Below are 27,453 nucleotides of genomic sequence, written 5' to 3'. Positions count from 1 at the left end.
ATGCAGGTAGGTCTTTACACTTTGCCCAGGTGAACTGAAGACAGAGGTCTCCCTCTTTGCCCGTCCTGAGATGTTGCATCACCTCAGCTCTGCCCACTGTGTTTTCAGCAACCACTCTGTGCTACCATCATCTCTTCTCTTTGGTGTGGAGAGCTTGGTTCAGTTAGCTCCATTAATGGCTGGTGAACAAGACTGTTCTAGGTCTCTCTGTTTCCCTTCTCTGTGAGCTACAGGTTGTTGAGTGAGCTCAGCATGAGGAAATGGATATTTAGATCCCCAGAGATGCTGTGTGCAGAATACAATCAGCTTAAAAACATCCGGTAATGTTCTATCAAGGAGATGAATATTATGTGGATTGAGTTTCTTCATGATGCCAGGCTGTTAATTAAAACAGGGGGGCTGCGGGGATGTGAGTGACTCAGTACTGAATCCATGTCCCAGGATTGTACACGGGTTACCATCTGTTGGGTGAGGAGCTGTCTTGCTGCAGCTATGAAAAATGAAAGAAATGGTTTTTTAGTGTCATCTGCTTGCCAAGATGGCAGCCGTGACATTAATGTGGCTGCAGCATCCAATGTTGTAGCTCGGGTAATTGCTGCTGTGCTTCTCTATCTGCGTAATTTTAGTCAGAGACCGTGTTCTTCAATCCCTGTTAGCTGTTGTGTTACCATCTGTAAAATAGCGGCTGTGTTCAACCTCTGAGGAGGCCTCAGGCTAGTGGGAGGTAAAAGGATCTGTGTCTACTGGAGGGAAATGGTTTTCTTCTTCCCCTCTAGATGACAGTGAAGTCCATTATTTATGCATGATCTCCAATTAGCAGCAATTGCTTCTCACTGTTGTTGGTGGGAGTGGCTGTGGCAGGCAGCCAGTAGGTACATGTGGCAATTACACATGTGGTTGTGGTGCGTGGTTTGAAAGGGGCTGTAGGAAGTGTAGGATGTTTCGTGCATTACATAGGTCGGGTTTCCAAACGCTTGGCTCTTTTTCAGGAGGGTTAATAGAGCCGAGATTTGCAAAATGGCTTTGCTTCCATTTAAGCATTTCATGCCCAGGTTACAAAGAGCACAGCACATCCATTTAAGCATTTCATGCCCAGGTTACAACGAGCACAGCGCCGTCATTCACTCAGGAAGATGAAAGTCAGGCTGTAAACACTTAACTCTTCCTACAGATCTCTTGTGAGGAGCTATGGTCTTGAGCTCCTTGAAAAAAGTAGCTCTTCCCTTGGAAATGGGTTTGGTGGAAACTTGCTTTGGTGGCCAGGTCATAAAATGTAGAATGTTTCAGCACTAGAGCAGAGTTTAAGAAGATGCCTGTACATGTGTGGGTTTTTTACTGGCTTTGTTTTTAAAGAAGCTGCTTGGGTTGCTTCATTGCATGGCTGGAAGGACCAGGACAAGCAATAAACAGCCTCTGGAGCGTTAAGGCAGAGCTGCAGGGCAGTAACCTGCTATACCAGTTTGGGGGCCGGCTGCCTGCCTGCCCCTCTCACTTTTTGGCCTTTGGGTGGTAGTGACATATCACCTGCTTGGAGACTGTGGCTGCTAATTCAGGAGGTGATAGCAAAGCGGGAAATGAAGCACTTCTTGGTGCCAGAGCTGTGAATGAGCTGGAGTCACGCCTTGGCTGCATTTAGTAACAGCATGGAGCTGGGCAAGTTTCCTGCCTACTACAGCAGAGCTGGGAGTGGGCAGGAATTGTTTAAGTTAAACACACATTCATATTTTTGCCCCTTTCCCATCTGACATGGTAGACCCGCCCACGGTGCTGATTATTGCAGCAAGGGAGAGCTGCTGTTTGCTTTAGAGCCACTGTTCTTTGTGGGCAGGAGACTCCCCCTCACCCCAAGCCAAGGGCTGGGGGTGTTCAGGAGGACGGCTCTTCTGACCTGCTGAGTGTGGTGGAAACTCCTCTGGAAAAGATGGGAAGAGCTGTGCTCAGTTTTAGGCTGGCTGAAGAGTTAAGTTTTTCCTGATTGTTCAGAGCTCCCAGGCTTTAGATGCCTGAGATGTTGAGTAATGGAGATGCCTTCTTGTTCAGCAAACAATGCTGGCATTTTCACCTTCTGGGGAGGGACAGGTTGTCGCCAGGCTTCCACAGGGTTGGAGGCACCCCTGGCCCCGTGTGTCTGAGACTCTGCTTCACCTTGAATGGCCAGCGCTGCTCTCTGGCTCTGCAAAGCCATAAAGGGCAAAACAAAGTCCGGTCTGCTTTGTTCAGCCACAAATAACCTGATACCCAGGTTGGCATCATTGTTGTTTTGATTTCTAAGTTGATGCCGCGCCGTCAGGAAGAAGCTGGGGAAAATAACATTGGGACATTGCAGCTGGCTGTTCAGGACTGTCTTTCCAGTTGCAGTGTGGCAAACACACTGTCCTCGTGGCAAGCATCCCTAGCACTAGGGTTTCATGGTGGGCTCGAGGAGAATCCTTCTCCTCTCACTGTGAAAAGGGGACAACAGTGCTGGTTAAAGAGGGGGCTGTCTGCACCTGCAGAGCCAGAAAGGGTGATTGGGAGAGGTGTGTTCCCAGGCATGGGAAGTGAGCTTCTCAGACCACAGGTCTGAAATGGATTGCTTTTTTTGGTATCTCAGTGTCTTCCTTCCATCTCCCTCTTTGAATTGCACACTTAGTGCTTTTTAAGAACAAAGCCTTGGCAGCGACCAGCTGCACTGAGTCCAGTTCCCCATAAATATTTGATTCAAAAAGATCAATTCTGTTGCATCCGTAAGTGCTTTGGGGTGAGTCTGACAGTTCCATGGGGCTGTTTGTGCCCTAATGTGAGATATCCCTGGTTGTTTCCTCGAGACTTTGGTTACAACAGAAGCAATTCCAGTGCATACTCAGGGCATCCTTGGCTTGCTCTGAAGGTGACAGAGTGTGTGACAGCAGCCTGGCCCTCGCGCATTGGTAAAGATCTTGTAATACGTCCCTTAGGTTGCAGACAAGCAGGAGGCACTATGTATGTTGTGACTCCATGACAGCCACGGAGTCTCAGTCTGATAGAGTTGGTGACATAAATGTCTTGCTGCTCACTCCCTTGCTGAGGGACTGCTCTGTTTGGGAGATCAAATCGGCCAAAGCCCTGGTAAAAAAAGAGGCTGAGGTACAAAACTGGTGCTAGTATGGAGTTGGTGACATAAATGTCTTGCTGCTCACCCCCTTGCTGAGGGAGTGCTCTATTTGGGAGATAAATCAGCCAAAGCCCTGGTAAAAAAGAGATTAAAGTACAAAACTGGTGCCAGTACATTTTATTGAACTTCTGTGCCTGATCCCATCCCCAAACCAGGCATATTCACTGATGTTTGGACCTCATGGAATAGTAGCTCTGTATCTGTAACCATGTTTGTCTCTCCACAGCCTGTGGAGGCAACGGATGATGCCTTCTGGGACCAGTTCTGGGCAGACACGGCCACTTCAGTGCAGGATGTCTTTGCCCTTGTACCAGCTGCAGAGATCCGAGCGGTGAGAGAAGAATCGCCTTCAAACTTGGCGACTTTGTGTTATAAGGTAAGATTGGTGCTTTCTTCTTCCTTGGTGCTGTGCTAGTAGGGGGATGCCCCTGGATCAACAGTCCTCCCAAAGGGAGACAGGTACCATCCTGTTTCCCTGTATCACATGATGTGTTTGCTTGTCCTTTTCTCTTCCTGATGGTAACTCTCAGCCCATTCTCCCTTGGTTTAGCACTGACCACAGCTGGCATTTGTTCAGTTTGGAGCCTTTTTTCTTTTGTCCCCTCCCTGTTTTTCATTCTGCCCTCTTGGGTCTTGCCTGCTATGTGAACTTCTTCCTGCTTAGGTGACTTTGTACCAAGGCTGAAACACTCAATTCCCTGTCCACATCTAATTGCTCCTCACCGTGCATCAGTCTGTCTTCAAGCTCATAGATCCCAGAGAGATTTGCAGTTTTTCCACGGTAAAAGTGCCTGGATGAAGTTTGAGGGAGATCTTAAGACTTTTCTTCCTTCTGCTGTGACATCAGAACATCCCTGATGCTTCTTCCAGCGTTGCCATGTCCTTATGTGCAGCACAAGGGACACTGACTCACGTTTCCTACCCTGCCAGGTCTGGCAAAATGTCAAGCTGATGAGCAACAGCTGACACTGCTCAGGGAACAGCAGAGTAGCCTGGGAGAGTGCAGGTGTTAATAATATTCCTGATTTGAGCCATGCAAAGAATAGCCTTGAATTTGTAGTGTTGGAAACATTTGGAATGGCATTTTCCCAGTTTTAAATGGTTGTTGCCATCCTGTTTTTCTTCCTGCTCTACAAAATGTGAATGAGAACTACTGAATCATATGGAAGGTACATCTGACTGGGAGTCGTGCCTCAGATGCCTGTAGTGGATACTTGAGAAAGAATACAAAGAAGAGGAAAAACAGAATGATTCTTCTCTAGTGTTGTCTCCTGGCAGTAAGCAGCTTGGGAATCGAGAAGGGCTGAGGAGACCTGTACTGAAAATGTAACCTCTTTCACCCAAAATCAAGATCTAAAATATGGGCTGTTCTCTCTATTGAAAACAGATGTGTTGGGAGATCTAGTCATTGCAGGGCTGCTTATCCAGGACCCCTAGATCTTGGGATATCAGGATCAGAGGAGCCTGCAGAATCCTGCAGTGCTTTAGCCAGGCTGAGGGCCCTGACCTGTGCCCCCTGCAGTGTGCCACTGGACTTAGCAGTGCTGCATGTTTGTGGAGAGCAGAACGGCATGGCTGAAATGTCATTTGCAGCCATGGCTGGAAACTCGGACTGTACAGAGTCATAAATGTGCCTGAAAAAATTGTTAAGCTCAGTCATAGAGTAGTGTGTGGCCACAGACTACACAAACAGTATTTAAATACCCATTAAAGCAATGACGCAGGCTGGCGGAGTCAGTGACCCAGACAGATTGCTATGAAAATAAGCAGGGGCACATGACCTCATGAATTAAAAAGCAGCAAGGTGATTCCTTGGTAAATGTTTTGTCTTTCGTTTCCCCTTGGGATCAGGGAGTAAGAGCCAGTGGGTGCAGCTGCTGGGGGAAGGAGCAGCGTTTTTATGCCTGTAGGTAAAACCTCCTGCTGCTGGGGCTGTGGTTGCTGCCTGGCAAGACCCACATCCTAGTCTGAAAAACCCAGTGTGACTGTTTTGGTAGTGACTGGGAGGACTGCAGAGATTCAGCCCAGAAGCTCTTTCCAGAGCAGCAGTCCTGTTCACAGGGTGGGTGGGGGAAACATGGGCTACCACCCTCCTCGGCAGCAGGACCTTCACTGACTCTGCTGGAGGCTGTATCTGTACACTTAATAGTCACAGGCAGCAGCTTAGCTCCTGAGTCAGGAGAGGTCCCTGCTGTAGTCGCAACAGCACATGCAGATCTGTCAGCCTTTGTGTGTTTCTGTGCAATCTTCCCCTGCCAGCGCCTCACACCACGCAGCACAGTGCTGCTGCCTTGCTTCTGCCTGCCTCTCGTGTACCTGATTGCGGCTGATTAATCTGATCTGCTCTTTGCAGTGCGTGGTGTTACGGAGCAGAGCTGGAAGGAGCTTTCTGGTGCTGTGGCTGGCTGTCTCACGTGGCACAACACATGTGCTGCATGGATTAACACTGGCCTGTGAGATCTCTTGCAGTGGGACAGTAGAAATTCAAGAAGGTCTGGGTCAGATCATTAACCCTATTTCTGCAGTGTTTCAAACAGCAACAGTGCCTGTACCATTGAGCTCAGAGAATATAGGCTCCAAAAACTGCTTATCATTCTATATGAAAGTGTCACCAGCAGGATGGACCTGCCCAGTTCTTCTTAACTTGTGTCCAGGCTAATGCTACCTGCCTTGGTTTTGTTTCCTTCAGGCTGTGGAGAAGCTGGTGCAGGGAGCAGAGAGCGGCTGCCACACGGAGAAGGAAAGGCAAATTGTCTTGAACTGCTGCCGGCTCCTCACCCGTATCCTGCCTTACATCTTCGAAGACCCAGACTGGAGAGGTTTCTTCTGGTCAACCGTCCCTGGGGCTGGCCGAGGAGGGGTCTGTCTCTTGGCATTTATTCTTCTTTCTGGAGGGTGAAGGGGAGGCTGTGGCAAGAAGACCCTATATACTCTTGGGGCCAACTTTATTCCGGTTCTTTCTATTTGGTCAGAAATTAGGTGGCACCTTCTAAGTTCTCTTGCTTCCTTTAATTCTTGCTGCTCTTCCTCTCACCCTCAGCTGCTTTGTTTAGCACAGGTTGCTGCATCATCTGAATATTTCACTTGGGTGTGTAGCTGTAGGAGAGAGCTGGTAGGTGAGGGAAGGCTTCTCCAGTGTAACTGAAGGTGTGAATTGAAACGAATGTGAGAGCGGTACCAGAGGCTGTGTGACTTCCTTAAACTGAAATGACCTTATTCCATTGACTAAATTGATTTAGGTTTCAAGTCAAACTGAAGCAGGTTTCATTTCCACTGATTTTGTGATACAACATTCAAAGCAAATAGTGCCAGAGAAGCTCTCCGCATCATGACTCCATAGACTGCGTATGAGCTCAGTTTTAACTGGGGCCTACCCTCAAAGGCGAAGCCCACAGTTGAGCAAGAGCGGCTAAAGAATTAAGGTTAAAGGATTAGGTAGAGTTTCTTGCTCTTTCAGTGATGTGTATAACCTCAGGAGAGTCTGTGAACCTCCCTACATTTCTCTATCTGGAGAGCAGCCACTGCTCTTCTGTGTCTCTCAGATGGACAGGGTGAAAGTGCTTTAGGATTTCCTGCAAACAGGAGAAATAGTGGTGAAAACATAGTTGAATCAGGCAGGAATTTGCCTGTTTGCTCCCTCAGCAGCTGCCTGCTCTGTGCACAGGAAGCACTCTCCTGTGAGTTTCAAACGTGAGAGTGGTACCAGAGGTTGTGTGACTTCCTTAAACTGAAATGACCTTATTCCATTGACTAAAGTTGATTTAAGTTTCAAGTCAAACTGAAGTAGGGTTTCATTTCCACTGATTTTGTGATACCACATTTAAAGCAAATAATGCCAGAGAGGCTCTCCGCATCATGACTCAATACACTGCTTATGAGCTCAGTTTTAACTGGGGCCTACCCTCAAAGGCGAAGCCCACAGTTGAGCAAGAGCGGCTAAAGAATTAAGGTTAAAGGATTAGGTAGAGTTTCTTGCTCTTTCAGTGATGTGTATAACCTCAGGAGAGTCTGTGAACCTCCCTACATTTCTCTATCTGGAGAGCAGCCACTGCTCTTCTGTGTCTCTCAGATGGACAGGGTGAAAGTGCTTTAGGATTTCCTGCAAACAGGAGAAATAGTGGTGAAAACATAGTTGAGTCAGCCAGGAATTTGCCTGTTTGCTCCCTCAGCGGCTGCCTGCTCTGTGCACAGGGAGCACTCTCCTGTGAGTTTGTGAATCTGCAGGTCAGCATGGCTGTGCTGAAGAGTGTGGTTTCCCCTGAACGTTAAGTGCACTCCAGTATTTTTGGGGAAGGTAATAAAGGATCTGCAGTGGTTGATATAGTACAAACCTTGCACGTTGTGCTGTCTCTGCCTGTCACCTCTAATATGTTTTGCCTGAGGCCACTTCAAGGGGAAATTCCGAGTGTAGGAAAGGGAAGTCTTTGCTAGCCCTGCTGTGTTATGTGATCTGTGTGATTGGGAGGGTGGTGGTTGTCCATCCTTTCATCCCTGCAGGGGCCAGGGTGTGCTGGAGAGGCTTAACAATGGGGGAACTTGTTTTGGGAAAGAACATGCGGGGTGCCTGGTGCTCTGATCTAGCCCGGCTGCTGTTGCTACTGTTTTTCCACCTTATTTAACACCTGGAAGAGAGAGTTTCTCACCCTCAGAGTGGTGGGGTCAACCTCAAGACGATTCAGCCCAGTGGATGTGTCCTGGGTTCGGGAGCCCTCCTGCTGCATTGTGCCTCCTGAATGTTGGTGGAACTGTTGTAGTTCACTATTAGTTCACTAATAGTATCCACTATTTAACCATGGGCAGAAGCATGTGTAAGGCTGGCTGAGCTGTCTGGCAGGGGATAACAAATAAAGCCCCGAGACATTAGGGAGGCTGGGGTTGTGTCTAATCTAGAGGCAACAGATTTTCTGTCTGAAGGCTGATTTCTCTCTGGGAACTGAAGGGGAAGATGATGGTTAGCCTGGACCATTAGTAAATATCTCTGTGATTATCCTTCACCTGCTTCATGATGCAGTGATGTATGGCAGAGCTCCTGGAGCATGGGTGCCTCCCTCCTGTATTGTTGTCTGTGTTGTGTACACATCTGTTTTGTTACGTGTCACTCATTTGGGATGTGGTGATACCCAGAGCCTGCCAGGACTTTTTTCTCATAGCCGAGGTGATATTAGCAAAGGTCATTCTTGGAAAAGAAATCCCCTTGGACATGAATGCTTGTCGTGTCATCTCTGAGTGTGAGCCCAAATAAAAGCATCTTTGCTGTGCTAGCTCCATCCATCCTCTCTGCAAGGCCTCTCCTTGCATCCGGGGTCTGTTTGACGCTAATCTCCCTGCTGTCGCTGAGACAGACGTCAGAGCCGTACAGACATTATCTCCGTTAGCTGCCTGCTGTGATTTAAGAGCCATGTGTTGTGCACAGACTGACAGAGGCCTGGCTGAGACAGATAAGCTTCTGCCATCCCTGCTCCCTGCCTTTCCCTCCAGCACCAGTGTGTGGTGGGGAAGGCCTCCCATCCAGGATGCTCTTTGACAGGCAGGATCTGGCAAGGTTTCCCGTGGCAACAGCTGCAGAGGAGTAGCCATGCGTGATTCCAGTGATTGCTTTCAACGCTGGAGACGGCAAAATCCCCTCTGCTGTCATGCTTGCTCTGCCGTGGCAGGAGGAGGCAGCACATTGCATGATGTGCCAGCCTTGCCCAGTTCTGCCACCAGTTCTGGGCAGCCCATGCAGGACTTCGAGAGATTTTACACCTTTTTGCTGCTGGATGGCTTCTTCCTGTTGCTGTCTCTGTGCACCATCCGGATCACCCTCCTTCATGATTGTAAAACCTTCTCCTCTGTAAATGGTTCCCTTTCCTTTTGTCTTCAGTAAGTCAAACACTTCCATGTGGCAAGGTCCAGTGCTTACTCTTCTGTTTCCCCAACATCTCTAGGCCTTTGTCTACTAAGTTTGGTGTCATTAAAGAACTTGTTCCTGTTTAATCATCACCTTTCAGGGGGAAATTTCTTTCTTCTACTGGCTGGGTTTTGTGTGTCTCCCTCTTGTTCCTTTGTACCTTCTTGCCTCCCTGCATGTTCTTGGGGAATGTATTTTCTCTTGCTGTGTTATACTAGTGTTACTGTGTGCTCTTTGCTAACTCTAGGCTGACATTATTCTTTGATGTTTCTCACTTTTAGGGAGATGAAGATGATGAAAATGCCCGGCCACTGGCTGAGTCGTTGCTCCTTGCTGTCGCAGATCTGCTCTTCTGCCCCGATTTCACTGTGCAGAGCCACCGGAGGAGCACGGTGGTAAGTTGAGTTATGAGATCATCTGTGTAGAGGTAGATTAGCTACATGGTGGGGGGTACCCTGGAAAACCCCATCAGCTTCCTGCAAACAGAAAATACTGAGTCACTGAGCTTGAACCAGGTCTTCAAAGAGCTTGAAATCTGTTGCCTGGGGAGGAAGGAGTGGATCAGAGCTACCTGAGTATGTGCTAAGAGTAAGTGGGAGTGTGGCTGAAAGAAATGGGCTTGTCTTCTTCTGTCACTTGGGATGGATTGCACAAGTTGAGTAAGTGGGAGTGTGGCTGAAAGAAATGGACTTGTCTTGTGCTGTCACTTAGGATTGCACAAGTCGGGGTGACAACATTTTTTCCTGGGAGGCCCCCTGCCATGATTTCTCCCCTTGGCAGCAGCCAGCCTGGCTTTCCGGGGCTCTGGAGAAGTTGAATTAGATGATGGGATTGTGAATGCTTTATGTTCCTTGCTGTTAGCTGTCTGTCTGCTGCCTGCAGCTTCTGCAGTCTTTACCTACCTGGCTTCCCTCTCTGGATCTGGTCTGACCTGCACTCTAGGGTCTTGCAATTTAAGAGCAGAGGTGGGTACAAACACCTCATACTCATGGTAGAGTGATATATGGCCCCAGAGATACAGATGGTGGTGGATGGTTACTGAAGCTGAACTGAGTAAAGAGGAAGAGCAAGAGCTGGGAGGGAGTGGGCAAAGGGGACCTGGGAGTGACCCGTACTCTTTTGCTGTTTGCCCTCTTATTGAAGTCATCCCTGGAATTATGGTGAGAAATTGGGGATTCCTCTGTCATGCACAGTGCCTGCAGGTCTGTATTTTATCACTTACTTGCAAATGCTGAGCTCTTTGAAGACATCAGCACCTGCTTTTTTAGGTCTAAATGATGGCTAATAACGTGCTGTGTCCTCCTAGTGTTCCTGCTTAGCCACACATGGTAGAGGCAGGTTTGTGGATGTAATTGCATTTCTTCCCATGGAGCCTGTGCCTGGCAGGAGGTGTTCAGGATTTGGTTGTGGAGGGAGATCTTGGGCAGTCCAGTTTCAGCAAGAGTTGTTCTGAGGAGCGCGGTGAGAAACCTGGCAGCAGGTGAGCGTGGCCTATCTGTAGGGAGTCAGTAGCAAGGCAGGAAAAGCCCAGGCTGTGGAGAAAACTGCAGTTGCTTCCCTGTCAGCAGCAGCTGCTGTCAACATGCTGGTTTTGTGGGAGTCGTGGTTGGGGTGGTAAGTGTGTCTTGGTTGCCCTCAAACCCTGCTGTCCTGAGATCAGTGCCTTTGTGGGAGGGAGGAAGGAAGGGAGGGAGGTTATGCAGTGGGAACCCAGAGCAATTAGAAACAGTCCTCTGATCTGCTTTTCCCAAGTACAGAGAGGAAAAAAGGCAGGCGGTAGAATTTGCTTAATTAAACCCTAGAAAAGAGACAGCCAAAGTGTGCCAAGTGCACTTGAGGCAAACGTATTCATCTGGGCCCTTGCTCCTGGTCATTCCTGGAGGGTCGGCAGGGGGTTTTCAATGGCTGCTTGTCTCCGCAAAACTGCTTCAATCCTGACCTGACCAACTGTGACAAAGAAGGGCAAATTGCTGCAGTTCATCTCCTAAGGTTGCAAAGCAAGAGTTTGGGAGTCATGCCAACAGCTGTCAAGGGACTGGGAGGGTTCTCACTAGAAGAAATAACATATTTGCAGTCACCTTCTTGCTTTACCCTCTGAAAAGCAAGTCATGTCCATATCTGCTTTTATTATAAACGAGAGTTAATTTGCTGCCCCTGCCTTTCAAGTGCAGCCATATGTGGATAAACTCAACATGATGAGCTCTGAGACAGGCTTGAGGTGTTGAGCAGGACTGAACCCCTGTGTGCTGCTCTTGATCTGCAAAGGAAAAGCCCTGACCTGAACTGTGTTTCATGGGATGTGGAGGAAAGGAAAGAAGATGGTGATGCATTCAGTAATGAGAATATTCTCTCTGTATTTTGGCATTGGTTGACCCTTCCCAGTGGAGGTGGATAGCATTGCTCCTTAGCATGCTTGAGGAAGGCCTTCATTCTGCACGGTGCTCAGTACCTGTTGAAGATGAGAGACCCCCTGTCAGGGTTGCTCCCTGGTAGGACTGGTCTGTGAGTCCAAGTGTTTGGATGCTTCTCTGATGGTTTCTTTGCTATTTTTAAAGAGAGTGGCTTAACTGCCTTGGTGCTGCTAGCGCTGTCAATTCACCCTTACCTTCTGTGGTCCAACTTCTTATTTCTCCCTACAGGACACAGCAGAAGATATCCACTCCATCGACAGCTGTGAGTACATCTGGGAGGCAGGAGTGGGTTTTGCTCATTCTCCACAGCCCAACTACATCCATGACTTGAATAGGTAAGAGGGTCTGCAAAGGCGGAATGGAAAGAAACTGGGCTCAGAAAAGGGGGATCTGGGGAAAATGGGCTCTCCTTGCCTCCTGGGGTGGCAGTGATTCCCAACGGACTGTAGTATGATACAGGAGTCAGAGTGTCTGCAACGGGAACTGGCAAAACACTGCTGCTTTGAAAATGCAGGAGCTCTGTATTGTACTTCTTTTCATAAGGCAGAAATTCTGCTGAGCTTTGCACCAGTGACAGTAGTATTGCTAATGAAATGAAATGAAATTGGCTTAGGTGTCTGTAGGGAGGACTTTCTAGATGGGGCTTGAGCTTTCCTTATGTGTTTCTTTAGTAAATGATTGTGCTTTCTGTGCCCAGTCCCTGCTCCTGAATGGCTCCAGGCCTTGGCTGCTTCTTCCTTTTTTTCAGGACAGAGCTGCTTAAGCTGCTGCTGACCTGTTTCTCTGAGGCCATGTATCTGCCTCCCTCCTCGGACAGCAGCAACACCAACCCCTGGGTGCAGTTCTTCTGCTCTACGGAGAACAGGTGAGCGTGAAAGGTGGGGGACTGGGTACCAGGGGGAGAAATACCTTCAAATCTTTTCCATGGAGTGTGTTGGTAATGGGAGACCATAGGACTTGCTGCCTCCAACATCTAGGGGCTGGTGTCCTTTTTCTTTGTCCCTGTTTTACGTACGCCCCATTAGCATCTGTGCTTAGTGAGAATTGTTCCTCAGCAGGAAAAGGAGAGACTGAGCGTGGTGCTCACTGGAGTTTGATGCAGGACTTACCTGTTTCCTTTAGGAAATGGCAGATGCTGTTCCCTGGTGGGGATGGTGGTGTGGTTGTGGTGGTGGTGGCAGGTGAATGCTGCCCTCTAGTGACATTGTCTCCCCTGGGACTTTCAGCTCTTCAGGTGACAGTTGTTTGTCTGGTGGAGCACAGTCCTGGCTGAAGGCAGACAGTTTTGTCTTTCCAGAGTCTGGAGAGCTTTGAGGTCCTGTCCCCTTTTTCACATTGCTGCACAGGGTTCCTGTGGGAGGCCACATGGCCTTTTTCACCTCCCTTTCCCTCTCAGCTGTAGTCTAGGAGACCAACTGGGAGCTGGAGTGTCAGCTCTGGGCTGCTTAGTCATGGGCTGCTGTTGTAGGTCAGAGAAGATGTTAGTGTTTTATCGTGACCCCATAGTCTTGGGGAAGGAGATCACTGTCCCTCTCCAAGGCAGCACCTTTGGCTTCCTGCTTCTTCCTTCTGAGAATGTTTTCTCCTCCCCAGACATGCTCTCCCGCTCTTCACCTCACTCCTGAACGTCGTCTGTGCCTACGACCCAGTGGGTTATGGGATTCCTTACAATCACCTGCTTTTCTCTGACTACCGCGAGCCCCTGGTGGAGGAGGCAGCCCAGGTGCTGATTGTCACTTTGGACTACGACAGCTCCACCAGTTCAAGTCCCACTGTGGATGGCACGACCACTGGCACAGCCATGGATGATGTGGATGTGAGTGACGCTGGGATCTGTATTTGCTGCTCTCCTCAACTCCCTGTGGTCCTCTTACACCAGCTTGCATTGAGTGTTGACCTCTAGGGCCCAGCACCACTCTTCTCCTTGCAGTCTGCAATCTCTGGCCTGGTCCTGCTTCTTTCTTGTAGGTCGCTAAACAGCTGTAGGTGACCAAACCACTAGGTTTGGGTCACTGACTTTAATCAGTATGAGTGAAAAGCCCCTGACTTTACTGTTCACTGAAGTGCTCTGTGTCCTGGCATTTGAAAGTGGATCATTGAGAGAGAAAATCTGAAATGAGAGGCATTAGTCCCCAGGGCCAGTGGTTACGCTTTGACTTCTTGAGTAAACCTTGTTGCCAGTAAGAATGTCACTCATTGTCTTTGATTGCAGCCTCCCGGACCAGACAATCTGTTTGTGAATTACCTCTCAAGAATACACCGAGAGGAGGTAATGTGCCCCTATCCTGAATTATTTCCTGTCTAATTTCATGTTGATTGCATTAGCCCTGGGCCCACCACAGGCTTTTTCCTGATCTGTTGGCAGGATTTCCAGTTCATCCTGAAAGGAGTGGCGCGCTTGTTATCAAACCCGCTGGTCCAGACCTACCTGCCAAACTCTGCCAAGAAGATCCAATTCCATCAGGAACTCCTTGTCCTCTTCTGGAAACTCTGTGACTTCAACAAGGTGGGGATCCACTTCTTGTTGAGCTTTGCCACACTTTGCCTGTTGCCCGGAGCCTGGTGTGGCTCTGGCTGGCCTGAGGCCTGGTAAAGAGCTGTGGGCCAGTAGTTAGCAGTGATTCTGTGGTTCTCTGCTCAGCAGCACCACTCCCTGCTGGGTGGGTTGTGGGTGTCTGGCTCCAAAGAGAGCTTGTGAGAGAGGCTGCAGCTCCTGAAGGTCAGTGCTTGAGGTAAATGTAGGAGCAGATGTTACAATAACTCGACAGGTAGTACTGGAGTTGAAGAGCTGGTGCATACATCAGCATTCCTGACGTTCTTGAGAGACTAATTAGCTGGAGGCTACCTGGCCTGAGTCTTGCAGATGGTGCAGAAAGCCAAATATGCTTGTGATTGTCTAAAATCCTCCCCTTTCTTCCAGAAATTCCTCTTCTTTGTGCTGAAGAGCAGTGATGTTCTGGACATCCTTGTCCCAATCTTGTATTTTCTCAATGATGCCAGAGCAGACCAGTGTAAGTTGATTATTTTCAATATTTGGGATGATCTGTGCTTGACAGTTGAGCTAGAATGTTTTAAAGATGCTTCCTGCCTACTGCTGAGATGCAATAGCATCTGGAGTGCATGTTCCTAGCCTTCTGCAGGCGTGGAGTAGAATGGTTCAGTTAGCTGGGTGTTAGTGTTTGTAACAGACTAGAAGAAGGACATGGTCTGTACTATAACACAGGGAAGGGAGATCTCATGTGTTCACTCATTTTGAGTCTTTATGTCAAAAATGGTGTCCCTGATCCCATGAAGGGGGAGAAATGAGCGAACTGCTCTTGCCTGGGGTGTAAATCAGGCATGACTCCATCACTGGGTAGTGGAAAGAAGTAGTCAGATCTTTCCTACTATGATGATGGGTTTACATCAAAAATATAAAGAAAAGCATGATCTAAGACTTAACATTGTACTGCCCCGTATGCTTGGGCAGGACACTGATACTGGCAATGGAAGGAGCTCTCTGTGGGATGTTCCTTGTCAGGATGGTCTGATTTGTGCAATTTTTCTTTCAGTTCCGTAGTGTTTCTCTGCTCTCCTCACTGCCCATCCATCTTTAGGATTCCACTGGCTTCACTGATGTGTGGGTTTTTGTTTTTTGTCCCTGCAGCGCGAGTGGGCTTGATGCACATTGGGGTTTTTATCCTCCTGCTTCTTAGTGGGGAGCGTAACTTTGGGGTTCGACTGAACAAGCCGTATTCTGTACGAGTGCCTATGGACATCCCTGTCTTCACAGGGACACACGCAGATCTGCTCATCATAGTGAGTATAGATCCAGCAATTCTTCTCTGTCCCTCCTAAGTCCTGTTTCGTACCTCCACAAGTGGTTGCCCTCCTTCTTCCTTCAATATACTCGTCCTTCCTAGATTGTCAGCCCACCACCTAGCTAGAAAGTGTGTGGGATGCGTCCAAACACTGGTGGGATCTTTGCATGCTGTTAAGGTGATATGTCTGGCAGGGTGCACATGCAGGAAATGCAATTCTGTCTGCATGAGATGACCCCAAAGAACAGGATCCCGGATGGCACTGGACTGGTGTCTACTGGCACGAGTGGGATGGGTGTGTGGTCTCTACCAGACTTGTTTGCAGGTGAGGAAGGCAGGAGATCAGACTGCATTGCTGGCTCTGTCCCAAGTAACCCGAGTTGTGTGGAGCACATCTGTCAGAACATCAGTGATACAAAGAAAAAACCGTACAGTTTTGGGTTGCTGCAAGATTTCATTCGTCTTTCTGTCTGTAGTGCCGAGGGCTGCAATACTGCCCCCAGACAGCTGTGTGTTTTCCAGTACCAGCCTTAGGTGGCACCCTTCTGTCGTGTTAGTGCTTGTTTGCCAGAGAGGAATCTCTCGGCAGCTTCTGATAAACCTCCAAAAGGAGATTCCCATTAGAGTGAGTAGGAAGAAACGTGCCCACTGGAACTGTTCTTGACGCTCTGTGTTTTGGTGTTACATTCCATTAATCTTAGATCATGTCTGTGTTTTCGTTATGCTGTAGGTCTTCTCTACAGACATGTAGCTAGAGGTGGGAAGGCCAAGACTGGGAGTGACCTGGTTGCGAGGCAGTTGAATCTTTCCATGTCTGAGGGTATCGTTAAGAAAAATAGGACAAACATTTGAGTTAGAAGTTTGCACTAAAATCAAATATGAAATTATTAGTTCTGTGGCATTTCAAGCAGCTATTATTAGGGTTCAGGGTCAAAATCCATCGGAGGTGAAGATGTTTCTTACTTCCTGGTAGTTTATTATTGTCTCAGGCTGCCTGTGCATTTTGGAACAGCTCAGTCAGTTTCTGTTTGCAGCGTTGTAGAGCTCTAATCACATCCCCAAAGAATGCCTTGTAAATGAAAGCTTGTACTCCTGGAGCGCGAGTCTACAGTGAGAGCAGCCTTCCCCACCTGTGTAATTGTGTAGTGTGCACGGCCCTGCCTTGGAAGGAATGGTGTCAGGAAGCGATTAGTGTGGGGGTGGCACTGGTTTTGGTTGCGAGGGTGCTTTCAGTAAGGTACTGCCTTGCTCAAGAACCTCCTTCCTTACCATAGGTCTTTCACAAGATCATAACCAGCGGGCATCAGCGGCTGCAGCCTCTCTTCGACTGCCTGCTCACCATCGTTGTGAATGGTAAGCACTGTGTGTGCTGTGAAACTACAACCCATGGAGGGGACAGCTCCTGCTGCCCTTTACCTGTGCCCCTTCACATTGACCTGTGTCAGTGTCTGCTGCTGGAAACTGGGCCTTTCTAGTCTGTGCTGGAGGTGCCAGCTGCAGCTCAGACCTGCCTGCAGGGTTATTGCTTGGGCTCAGGTGGGCCAGCAGAGTCTGGAGCCTCTCTGGGATGGCAGAAGGGCATTTGCCAGAAGGCCTGGTGAGGGGGGTGGCAGTGCTGTCCCTCTCCAGCAGGGAGTGCCACCTCTCTGCAATGGCAGTAGCCTCTCTTAAACTTAATGAGTGTCCAGGTGGCTCCAGTTGTGTAAGCTTCTGAGGACACACGCCAGAGATCATATCACTAGTGTAAAACTACACAAGACTCTCTAAAAGCAGAAATGCCTTCTTTTACTAGGCAATATCACTGTTTAAGTTTCCATTTTTGGAAGTGTTTCTGTGGAACCCTGTTGGGCTCAGCTGTTCTGTGAGGCTTTCCCAGAAGTGCAGGGTGGTAAGAGTATTTGTAATGGTGTATTTATGTGAATAAATACTGCAGGGTGGTAAGAGTATTTGTAATGGTGTGTTTATGTGACCTTGGTTCTTTCTCCACTTTTCATTTCTTTGCTTTCTGCAGTGTCTCCGTACCTGAAGTCTCTCTCCATGGTGGCTGCTAACAAGTTACTGCATCTCCTGGAGGCTTTTTCTACCACTTGGTTCCTGTTCTCCTCTGTCCAGAACCACCATCTTGTTTTCTTCTTGCTGGAAGTTTTCAACAACATCATTCAGTACCAGTTTGATGGTAAGAGACTGACTGCTGTATTTAGTGGGTTTGCACTAGTTTAATCCAAAAGAACATGAGGTGGAAGTTCAGAGAAAGTCCAATGAGATGAGAGAAGGGTAGAAGAGTAGAAATCAGTTACATGGAGACTTGCCCAGGATTGAGAAGTTGGGTCAATAGGTAATCAGTGTTGAGTCCTGACCCAGACAGGCTGGGTTAGAGCAAAATGAGATGGCAGCTAATTACCAGCATAACATAAGCCTCCTGCAGACCAGGAGATGAAGTAGGTAGAGGGGAAGGAGAAGGGAAAGTGAGTATGTAACGCTGAAGTTGGGACTGGCTGGATGCGGCACAGAACAACTTCCATCTCCTTAAACAGTTAAAAGTGCCTCTCAGTTGTGCTCTGGCAGGTCTTTGGAGCTGAAGACCAAACAGCCCCAATCCAAACAAAGTTCTAGCACTTGCTGCCTTTCCAGGAAACGCCTTATCCTTTCCCTCTTAAAAGCATGAGTCTTTTATCTCAAAGAAATAATAGAGTGAGGTCCCTTAACCTGCTAGGAGCTCTTATTTCTCCCTCCTCAAAATTTAATGTTTTGCTTTAAACTGCAAATCAAGAGGGGCCATTCTGCTTCCCTAATGGAAATCTAGCAAGTGGTGGTTGCCAGGTCCTAAAACAGCCTTTGTGGCTGTGATTTGTGTTTGACTTTCGGGGATGGTTTTATTCTGTTCTCAGCCATTTTGCAGACAGTAAGAATTCTGGCATTTTGGCTTTCTTGTTTTAAGGCTGTTTCTCCTCAAACAGAATGCCCCCTGATTTGTTTTCTGAGCTCTTTTGAAGGTGGAGAAATGTTGAATCTCGGCTAACAACCTTTTCCTCCAAAATAGGTTCTAATATGTGGTTTAAACTGTCCCTTTTCTCAGTTGTTTGAACGTCAGTTTCTAGGCCATTTCTTGTCAGCCTTCCAGCCTAGGAAGGATTTCACAGAATTTCCTGTACTGCTTTGTAATGGATAAGAGGATATTGAGCTCTGCCCTTTCTTCTTGGTGCCATTGCCTTTGTGGGTGGAAGCACGCCGCTCTGAGCTTGCGGGGTCTCCATAATCATGCTTCACGTACCCAGTGAGCTGAGTTGTATTGGCAGAGCTCTTTAAGTCTTCCTTCTCTGCTCATTTTGTTGCTGTGATTCCTAGGGAACTCCAATTTGGTCTATGCTGTTATCCGCAAGCGGAATGTATTCCACCAGCTGGCCAACTTGCCCACGGACTCGCAGTCCATCCAGAAGGGTCTGCAGCGCAAGAAGAAAACTCCTGAGCCTATTTCTCGCACCAACTCCCAGGATGGGGTCTCCATGGAAGGATCACGTCCTGCTGCCCCTGCTGAACCAGGGACGCTGAAGACAAGTTTGGTGGCTACTCCAGGTCAGCTTTAGTTTTCAGAGGAGAGAGGTTTTGTTTTCTTCGTGAGATACGGTGTGGACTCACCCTTTCACTGGGCGTGGGAGAGATTAAGAGTTTACATCTGTGAATAACTTACTGCCTCTTAGTTTCAGATCAGTTTGCCCAAGCTGATCACAAACAAGTCAAAGTAAACTGCCTTTAGTTTCTCTCCTTTCAGACTTAATATCCACGTGGCCACTTGTCCTAATCTTGACCTCTCGACTCAGTTTAACTATATCCATGTGAACCTGCGTTCCTCTTGTATCAGGGAGCATTTTCCTAGAGGCAAACGAACTCCTTTGGAGTGATCTTGTTTCTCCTGAGGAAAGCAGAACGTTTCAGATGCTGGCAGAAGCGTAGGGTGTGTGCATGGTAGAGCAGAGAAGAACCTCCTGCTTTTAAGTGCATTTAATTCACTTTTGTTTCTGAGCTTTTTCTCTTTTAAACACAGGAATTGACAAGCTCACAGAGAAGTCACAGGTGTCAGAGGATGGGACCATGCGTTCGCTGGAGCCAGAGTCTTCACAGCCTCCACCAGAGGGTAACCCACCCTCAGCTGTGAGCGATGGGGAGTCCTGGAGTGGGGTAAGCCCAGGCATCCTGGTGTGTAGGGAAGGTCTAGGGTGTGAAATAGTGTGAAGTTGGTGTGAAATGAACTAAAACTGGGGACTTTACGAGGTCTGGTTGGCCCTCTGATGAAAGGCATCATATTAGGGGCAATATGCACACACGTGCTGTGCTGGAAAACACCATGGTACTGTTGCATCAGCTTGGGTGTTTCATGTTTGTGCTAGTGACACAAGAGCTAGGACACTAGAGGAGTGAGCTTTCTCCACCTTGAAAGCTACTGATAGAGCAGCAAGTGCGTAATTGCAAAAGGATGTAGTTCTATCCAGAGGCTTTCAACTCAGGTTCTGACTGCTGCTTCTTTTTGCTCTCCTTCCTTTCTGTGATGGAGAAAATCTTCTGGCTGGCTGGTGTCGTGAACAATGTGTTCCCATAAGGGCAAGCCTTGGCCCTTGGAACTTGCCATTTCATCTTGGCAAGAATTGGCTGAGATGCTGGCCTCAGAGTGGTGGCTGCTTGGCCACGCGGGTGAGACAGAGGCTTTGCAGGCTGTAAATCAAGGCTGCGCTGGCCTCCTAGGTTCTGGTGGCAACGTCAGCCTTCTGACATCTGCTAATTTTCTCCATCAAGAGCTCTAAAACAGCTGTCTCCAAATTCAGTGGAGCAGTTGTCTTTTATTGCTCTCTAACTCCTCAGTCCATGTCCTTTCCTGGCCTGTCTTGTAGGAATTGTGTTATGAGGGCTGTCCTGCACATCCTCTCCTCCTTCAGCAAGGCTACATTTGTACACTCAGTGCTGTCTCAAGCTCTGCCTGACCATTTACTGTCCACTGAGCCATTTCATTGCAGTGAGAACGTTGCATCCATTTGCACAGGGAGGCATGGCTGCCCTGTGGTGAAAGGCATCACATTCCCAGCTTTTCCTCTCTTAGTTTTCTCTGAAATGGCCAAATTCACACATCAGGTCTTGCCAGGTGTGGAGCAAAAGGGGCAGGAAGCGATAACTTGGGATGAGATGATGCATTTTATCATGGGCTGCTACGGACTGTGGTGGTGCTACGAGAGTCTTTCAGTCTGTTTTGCTCTCGACGTGCTTTTGGCTGAGACAGCACTGCAGGATCGGGGTGCAAAAGGGGGGATGTTTGCAAAGGCATCACAGTCTAGCAGAGCAGGCTGAAGACTCCCATATTCTACCCCTATGAGCTGACCCTCTCTGCTTGTTCTGCTTAACGTGTGTGCACCTGTGGGCCTTTGGTCTCAGACAGACAGTTGCCCATTAGTTGCCCCACCTGGCTCCAGGAGAACTATTTGCATGTCAGAATGTTTGTGGGTGGGGGCCAAAAAGCAGACGGGAGGTGGAGGGCAGTGGGTGTGGGATATGCTGTGGGGAGAATCATGACTGCTGTCGTGTGGTGCTTCAGGTAGCACACACCTGTCTCCAGGGATTGTGGTGTTTCAGACTGTTTGAACATCGTCATCTTCTTGTGCTCCAACCTGATTCCAACCTCCTGAGTTAAGATAAATGAATAAGAAGTACTGGGTAAATTTTAGGATACCCACCCTTATGATTTAATTTCCTTCCTTTATCTGTTGTAATGTTTTCCCGTTATCAGTCGTAGTCATTTCAAAAGTGTCTCATGAAATGTTCAACAGCCTTCATGTTTCATTGTAGTTCCATCATACCTCTCCTAAATGTGTCAGCTGGCTGCCAGCATTGGGATGGCAGCTGTGAGGGGACAAGGGCTGTTGGAGAGTGAGGAGGAAAGAGGAAGAAGGTGGGGTCATCTGAAGGAAATTAGGGGGTTTTATGCTTTTATGAATTTTATTTTTAGAAGCTTGATGAGGGCACTACACTGAAGCTGAACAGGCTGAACAATAAGGTTGTAGCTGCAAACATTGCAAAATAATATTGCTGGTTAGGCTTTGAATAAATTGGAATGAACAGAATTCCTGAATATCCCAGGACCAGCTCTTTCCTGGCCTTCCCTGGGACCAGATGAAGGCCCATGGTCAGCAGGATGTCTTCAACACACAATTAAGTATGTTGCCATTCATGTGGAGGTGCAGGATGGCTGGTGGAAGTGTGTGCTCTTCTCATTTGTTTCATAGAGAAGTCAGCTCTAAGCTGGAGTAATGAATGGTCAGGGTGCATTGCAAAAGGAAAAATCCTCCCCATTTTTACCTTGTGTAGAGATTGATAATGATTCTAAAGGGTTATTTCCTTCCTTCCCACTGTGAATATTTTGAGCTTTCCTTGGCAGACCTGGAAACTAGGGTGACAGTAATGTCTTCAGTATAGAGAATTTAAAACAGAGTGATGGTGTAAAAAATGAGAGAATTCTGGACTTTTGACCAGAGCTTTCCAAAAAGTGACTAGTGATGGTGTTTGTGTTTGGGGGTATGAGTGTATACCTTAAAGAGGCAGGTGTTGCTTAGGAGCTGCTCACAGCAAAAACGCTGGAAAAATAGGCAGGTGTTGCTTAGGAGCTGCTCACAGCCCACCCTTGGAAAAACGCTGTTTAAGGTATTCCAGGATGGGCACCAAAATTGCAGAGATACTCAGTAGACAGAGTTTTGAAAAGCTGTGGCCTTTAGCTGTTGAATCTCTGTGCTAGAAGAAAGAAGGGATGCCTGAACAGGCTTTTGTCAGTCCCATTTTAACTCTCCCACTGTGGATGGTTCCAGCAGAGTGTCAACGGTGGTGACTGGAGCTGTGACCTTGCCACAGGGTCCTACAACTTAACACCATCAAATGTTGCCACTTACTGGGTCAAAGCAGTTTAATTGAATAAAGATCTGGTGGGTTTGATCTGTTCTGGGGACAGACTGAAATGTTTTTTTCCAGCTGGGGGAAAGTCAGTAGAAAATGAGTTCTATTGCTTGCTCTTGTGTGATTTGCTTTTTGTTTAGTTGTGTTGTTTTCTAAAAATAATGTTTATTGATAGGAAGCATCACATCCCCGACGAGATCGAAGGCGTCTCTCTAGTGCATCCTCCAGTGGACAGTGGACCCCAACTCCTGACTGGGTAAGGGAATGTGGACAGAGGAAATAAATAATGAGGAAAAGAGTTGTGGCAGAAGTGCCTGCCTTCTACCCTCTGGCTCCAAATCAGAGACTCTTCCAGAGCCTGATTTCCCCGTGGGGAATGTCTTTGACTTGTGATCAGAGTTCCAGAAGTTACTGTCACCTGCAGAGAAGTAGTTTGTTTTACCCATTTTAAACCAATGGCCCAAAGGTTTCATTGAGTGGCTCATAATTCTAGTGCTCCAGGATTTATTGTGTTGCTGTTGCACACTCAGTTCATCTACTACCTTTGTGGGTTTTGTAAACTTCCTTCATTGTATAGATAATGGAGATAACTGTAGAAAGCTACTAATTCAGTGCACTGATTTCCCTGTGGGCTTTCCTCCTCCTTACAGGTGATGTCTTGGAAGTCAAAGCTTCCCCTGCAGACAATCATGCGGCTCTTACAGGTGCTGGTCCCTCAGGTGGAGAAGATCTGCATTGACAAGTAAGTGCATTTTTGAAGAGAAAGGACTGTGCAGTGTGTAAAGAGCTCTGTGACGTTGGTAGAGTTTGATGAATTAAGAGGGCGTCTAGGGGAAACCTTGTAAAGTTTATTTGTCTGATCCTTTCTCTTTTTTTTTTTCTATGGAGAGTGTGTGTGTTCTTGGTAGCCACAGTAACTGACTCTGTCTGTGTTTGTTTAGACTGAAACTTTGTACTGCTGTTTTGGGGATGTCTACGGGATATGCTAAGGATATTCCTGATCTGTCTCTTTGCAGGGGTCTCACTGATGAGTCTGAGATCCTCAAGTTCTTGCAGCACGGCACGCTGGTGGGGCTGCTACCTGTCCCTCACCCCATCCTCATCCGCAAGTACCAGGCTAACTCGGGCACTGCCATGTGGTTCCGGACCTACATGTGGGGAGTTATTTATTTGAGGTAAACCAGCTGGGTGCAGTTTAACGTGGTCTTTTCCAAACTTATATAGAGAGAATTGCATGCACTTGGCCAGCTCTGGATTGTCTTGTATTTACAGGATAGAAAGATGTTGTTGCCTTGGAGGAGACTTTGAGCAGGAGACATGAAGGGAGTTGTTCTGGGAGTGTGCTTGTTTGGGAACTGGCAGCTTTTCTATTCCCTGCTGCTGCTTAGAGGGGATGGTGCAGAGATTTCATGCAAAGCTCTGGCTTTGTGGGATGTTGCAGATATTGTCATGCCTTTAAGGCCTATTGTCTCTCAACTAGTGATTTCCTCTTTTGCAAAGTTGAAGGCATTCTGTGTAGCCAGCTCCTGTAATCTTGGCTCTGAGATTTGAATTCGATGTACCTGGCCACAGAGAGTAAAGTGGATCTTGTCTTTCTCTCCCAGGAATGTGGATCCCCCTATCTGGTATGACACAGATGTGAAGCTGTTTGAAATTCAACGAGTCTAAGAGAGCACTTACCTCTACTGAGAGAAATACACTGGATCTAAGGACTGCTGTGTGCTGCTTCATCACAGCTATTCCTGTGTTTCACATCCAGCTGAGAGACCAAAAGGACAATCACTGCATTTACCTCCCTGTCATTTAAAGCTTTAATTGGGACCTGCTTGGACATCCCTCCCCCAGCTCACTTCTCTTCCCTCACTCTTCACCATGAACCTTGAGTGAAAGATGTCTAAGGGATTGTCCGTTGTTGTGGTTGCACTAGAAATCAGACTGTTCTTAGCTCTTCTGTTCCTCTTTTGCTCCTGGATGTGGTTTGGAAACCACTCTGACCCTGTCCTTGCCCTGGTCAGAGTCAGCATTTAATTAAAAAAGACTAGTGGTAAATTGGGTGCAAGGGAGAAGCTGCTATTCCTGCAGGAGAGGGGGTTTGGAAACTGTGGTTACTTTCATGTGGCTCCATAAAGTTTCTGGGGCATCCCTTCTGGCTGCAGGTGTCTCCCTGGTGTCTCAGTTGCATATTGGTAGGGAAGTCTTTGCCATCCAAATGAAAGGAGAAGTTGCTGAAGGAAAACTTTGTGTTTCAGTTCTGAATCTCTCTATTCCTTTCCTGGAAAGCTGCTTAAGAAGTTTTGTAGTAGCTGGTGATTTGGTGTAGCATGAGAAGCTTTTCCTTGGCTTCCAGGCCCAGCAGCCTGTCCTTCAGGGTGGGCTGTTGCAGTGGAGTGTGTGTCACTTTGGAAAGCCCTGCTTAATCCATGTGAGCACACAGGGAGGAAGGGACTGGCTCAGTGAGAGCACAGAGGAGAGATGTGACTGTTAAACTCCCTTAGTCTTTCTTCTGTTGACTGAAAGGACAGTGTCACCTAGGTTTGAAAGGAACCATATCCTTCCATCTTTGCCTGGTAGGCTGATGCGATGCAGGGAGTGGAAGGGTCTTTTGCACACTACTGCCTAAGGCAGGGGATTGAGGGAGGCACTCAGGGAAGTTGTAGGAGGAATTTGGAAGTTGTAGGAGGAAAAGCATCTCCATGTCACTGGGGAGTGGAGAGTGCTGAGGCAAAGTTCGATTCTTCAGGGCGTTTTGCTAGTGACCAAGTTATTGGATCTTGAATGTATTGGGTCCCAAGCATGCGAAGTCTGGGAAGCCAGAATTAGAATTGGTGGGAGACCTGCTGTTGCTGGCTTGTTCAGCTGCATGGGGTTGCACGTTGGTAGGTGGAGACATCCTGGGGTTTGAGTCAGATTCAATGAAACGTGAGGGGTCCTGTCATGAACGAAGACCTTTCCCTCTCCACCTAGTCCTTGGTGCTCTGGTGCTCAGGCTCTCAGGAGGATCACTGGCCAGGAGTTGTTTGTCACAGTTTAGAACCAGTGAGATTGCTCTGTGGAAACTGGTCTCGTGTTAAAGTAAGATGTTACACGTCTTGCAACCCTTGCTGAAGTTTTGAAGTTAGAGTGATTAGTGACATGACCATCCTGTCCTAGAGAGAGTGCTGGCTTGTAGTCAGATGGCTTCCTGCTTTGGGCACTGAAATGGGACTGGAGTCTCGGGCCAGTTGAAAGCTAAAATAAAGCCTAAATGGTTTTCTGAAGGATAAGAAATATGTGAAATAGAGAGAGGTTTATTCCCTCACCCGCCCCCTATCTCCAACCCACTTTGCCATCTAGCACTACTCCCATCCTGACCCCATCTCTGTTTGGATGTAAACAGGGTGAGGTCTCTGTTTCACTTGGAATCTCTCGTGTATAAGAATGTGATTTGGTGGGACCAGCCTCTGATTGTATGGCACTTGCACCTCACAGCTGGAATGGGGCATCCTGTGTCCCACGCACTTGCCTCTTCCCTCCTGTGGATCTGCTGGTTCTCATGATCTCTTCCATCCTCTCTTTTCTGCTTTGTTTCTTTGTGAATTCCTCTGGAAACGTTTTTGTTTGTTTCTTGGTGTTTGGAGTCTGATCCTTGTTTTGTGGAAATCAACTTGCACTGTAAACTATTTGCTTACTTACAGAGAGAAAGATAAAGATTATCTGAAAAACGCAGTTGGCTGCTTATTTTCTTTACCCCGGAGACAGAGGTTTATAATCTTGTTTGTCTTGTGCTGGAGTGATTTGTGCTACCAGGAGACTGCGTGCTGGCTTCCTCTGCAGCGTGTGGGGTTTTATTTGTGATCAGAAATGGAGATTGAACTCTGGAAAGCAAGCCTGAACTGTGTGGTTTTGACCATTTCTGTGCTTACGGCATGAGACACCATCCAGGGTAATTGCCTCAAAGGGTTCAGAAGAGGAACTAGATCAAACAGGATCGGGTCTCTTGATTTTATGAACCATTTATTAAAACCTTTGTGCAGTTGAGACCCGTAAAAAAGCACCTTGGCCCTGGGAAAGCTCTGGAAGTCATTCATGGATGGCAGATGACAAAGGATGGTGGAGCAGATGACAAAGGAGCAGGTGGGCCACTGGCATGTCACAGCTGGGTTGCATTCAGGAGTCATGGCTACCTTGCTTCTCACTAGGCTTTGTGAGTGCTGTCTCCAGCCCTGCTGTCAGTCTCATGAAGGAGCTGAAGGCAGTTTTAAGTCTTACCCCTCCTGGAGGTAGGCACAAATCAGTCCAGAGCTTGAGTCATGTAGAACTAAAACCTTCCAAAGTGAAAGGGCTGAAATTTGGACCTCACATTTCTCTTTGTCCTGGAAGAGTGCTTTTATTGTTGCCCGTTGCGGGGGCAACACCTTCATCTGCAGTGTTAGCACTGGGTGTTGTTAGGAAAGAACAGAGAGGACCTTCACCACCTATCTGATCTACAGTGGCTGTGTGTAAGAGTTGGACCTGGTGGGCTTCATTCCTGCTTAGGCTAGTTGTGTTTTCCAGTAGTCCGTCCTGTTTACCAGCAAGAAATCACAAGCTGACTGCACTTTCAGTCCAGTATTTTTCACTGTACTATGTGACTTAGTAATTATATCACAGTGGGAGACCTCCAGAGGTACCTGCCCAGTCCTATCTCAGTAACCTAAACAGTGTTTTATTTACAACACCGCAGATAAAATCCAGGTCATGGATTTGGCCATCATTGCTTGTCCCCGAGCTGACAGTAACTGGGAAGAAGGTTTGAGATCCTGCTCATCATTTGAAAGGACCAGACCTTGGCATGTATCTCCTGTAGATCCCTCAGTACAAACTGTGAAATGAGAATAATCATTAACTTTATTGGAGCCTAATTTATCCAGCTGTTATTCCCCATGACATATTTCTGTTGACAGAGGCCTAAGTAAAAACACTGTTGGGCAAAGTTCATGCTCGTGTGGTCATTGTCACTTAGTTTCACAGAAAGGTTATACAGTTACCTGCCTGCTGAACCCTTAGGGGAGTGGGATGTGTGTGGTCAGGAGTTTCTAGCTCTCATCACTGTTACTGTCTTGAGAGAGTTTGCTTTTGTAGGGGATCACAAGAAAGCCCCGTAAATAGGCTGGGATCCTGAACCCACATTGCTTCTGGGGTTGATTTCTAGAGGAAAAGAAGCAATAATGTAGATTTTTGTACCATGTCTTTTGTACTTTGCTACTTCAGCCTTGCTTGAGTCATGAAATATTTTGATATCAACAAATGGATTGATTGTATATCAACGCTTGC

General features: G+C 47.7%; 1 protein-coding gene across 1 annotated transcript; it reads left to right on the top strand.

Moving 5' to 3' along the window:
• Nucleotides 1–25,866, top strand: HID1 (HID1 domain containing). Its single transcript, XM_014949966.1, has 19 exons — nt 1–6; nt 3,360–3,509; nt 5,823–5,993; nt 9,305–9,418; nt 11,663–11,769; nt 12,183–12,299; nt 13,028–13,250; nt 13,647–13,703; nt 13,800–13,940; nt 14,355–14,445; nt 15,081–15,232; nt 16,509–16,587; nt 17,246–17,410; nt 18,580–18,807; nt 19,277–19,410; nt 22,337–22,417; nt 22,812–22,903; nt 23,178–23,336; nt 23,766–25,866. The coding sequence occupies exons 1-19, from the start codon at nt 1–3 to the stop codon at nt 23,827–23,829; spliced, it is 2,331 nt and encodes a 776-aa protein (XP_014805452.1). The 3' UTR covers nt 23,830–25,866.
• Nucleotides 25,867–27,453: the final 1,587 nt, after the last annotated feature.

The sequence above is a fragment of the Calidris pugnax genome, unplaced genomic scaffold, assembly GCF_001431845.1.
Source record: "Calidris pugnax isolate Ruff unplaced genomic scaffold, ASM143184v1 scaffold9, whole genome shotgun sequence".
Taxonomy (NCBI): Eukaryota; Metazoa; Chordata; class Aves; order Charadriiformes; family Scolopacidae; genus Calidris; species Calidris pugnax.
Note: the sequence above shows the minus strand (reverse complement) of the source record. Positions and strands in the feature narration are given on the sequence as shown.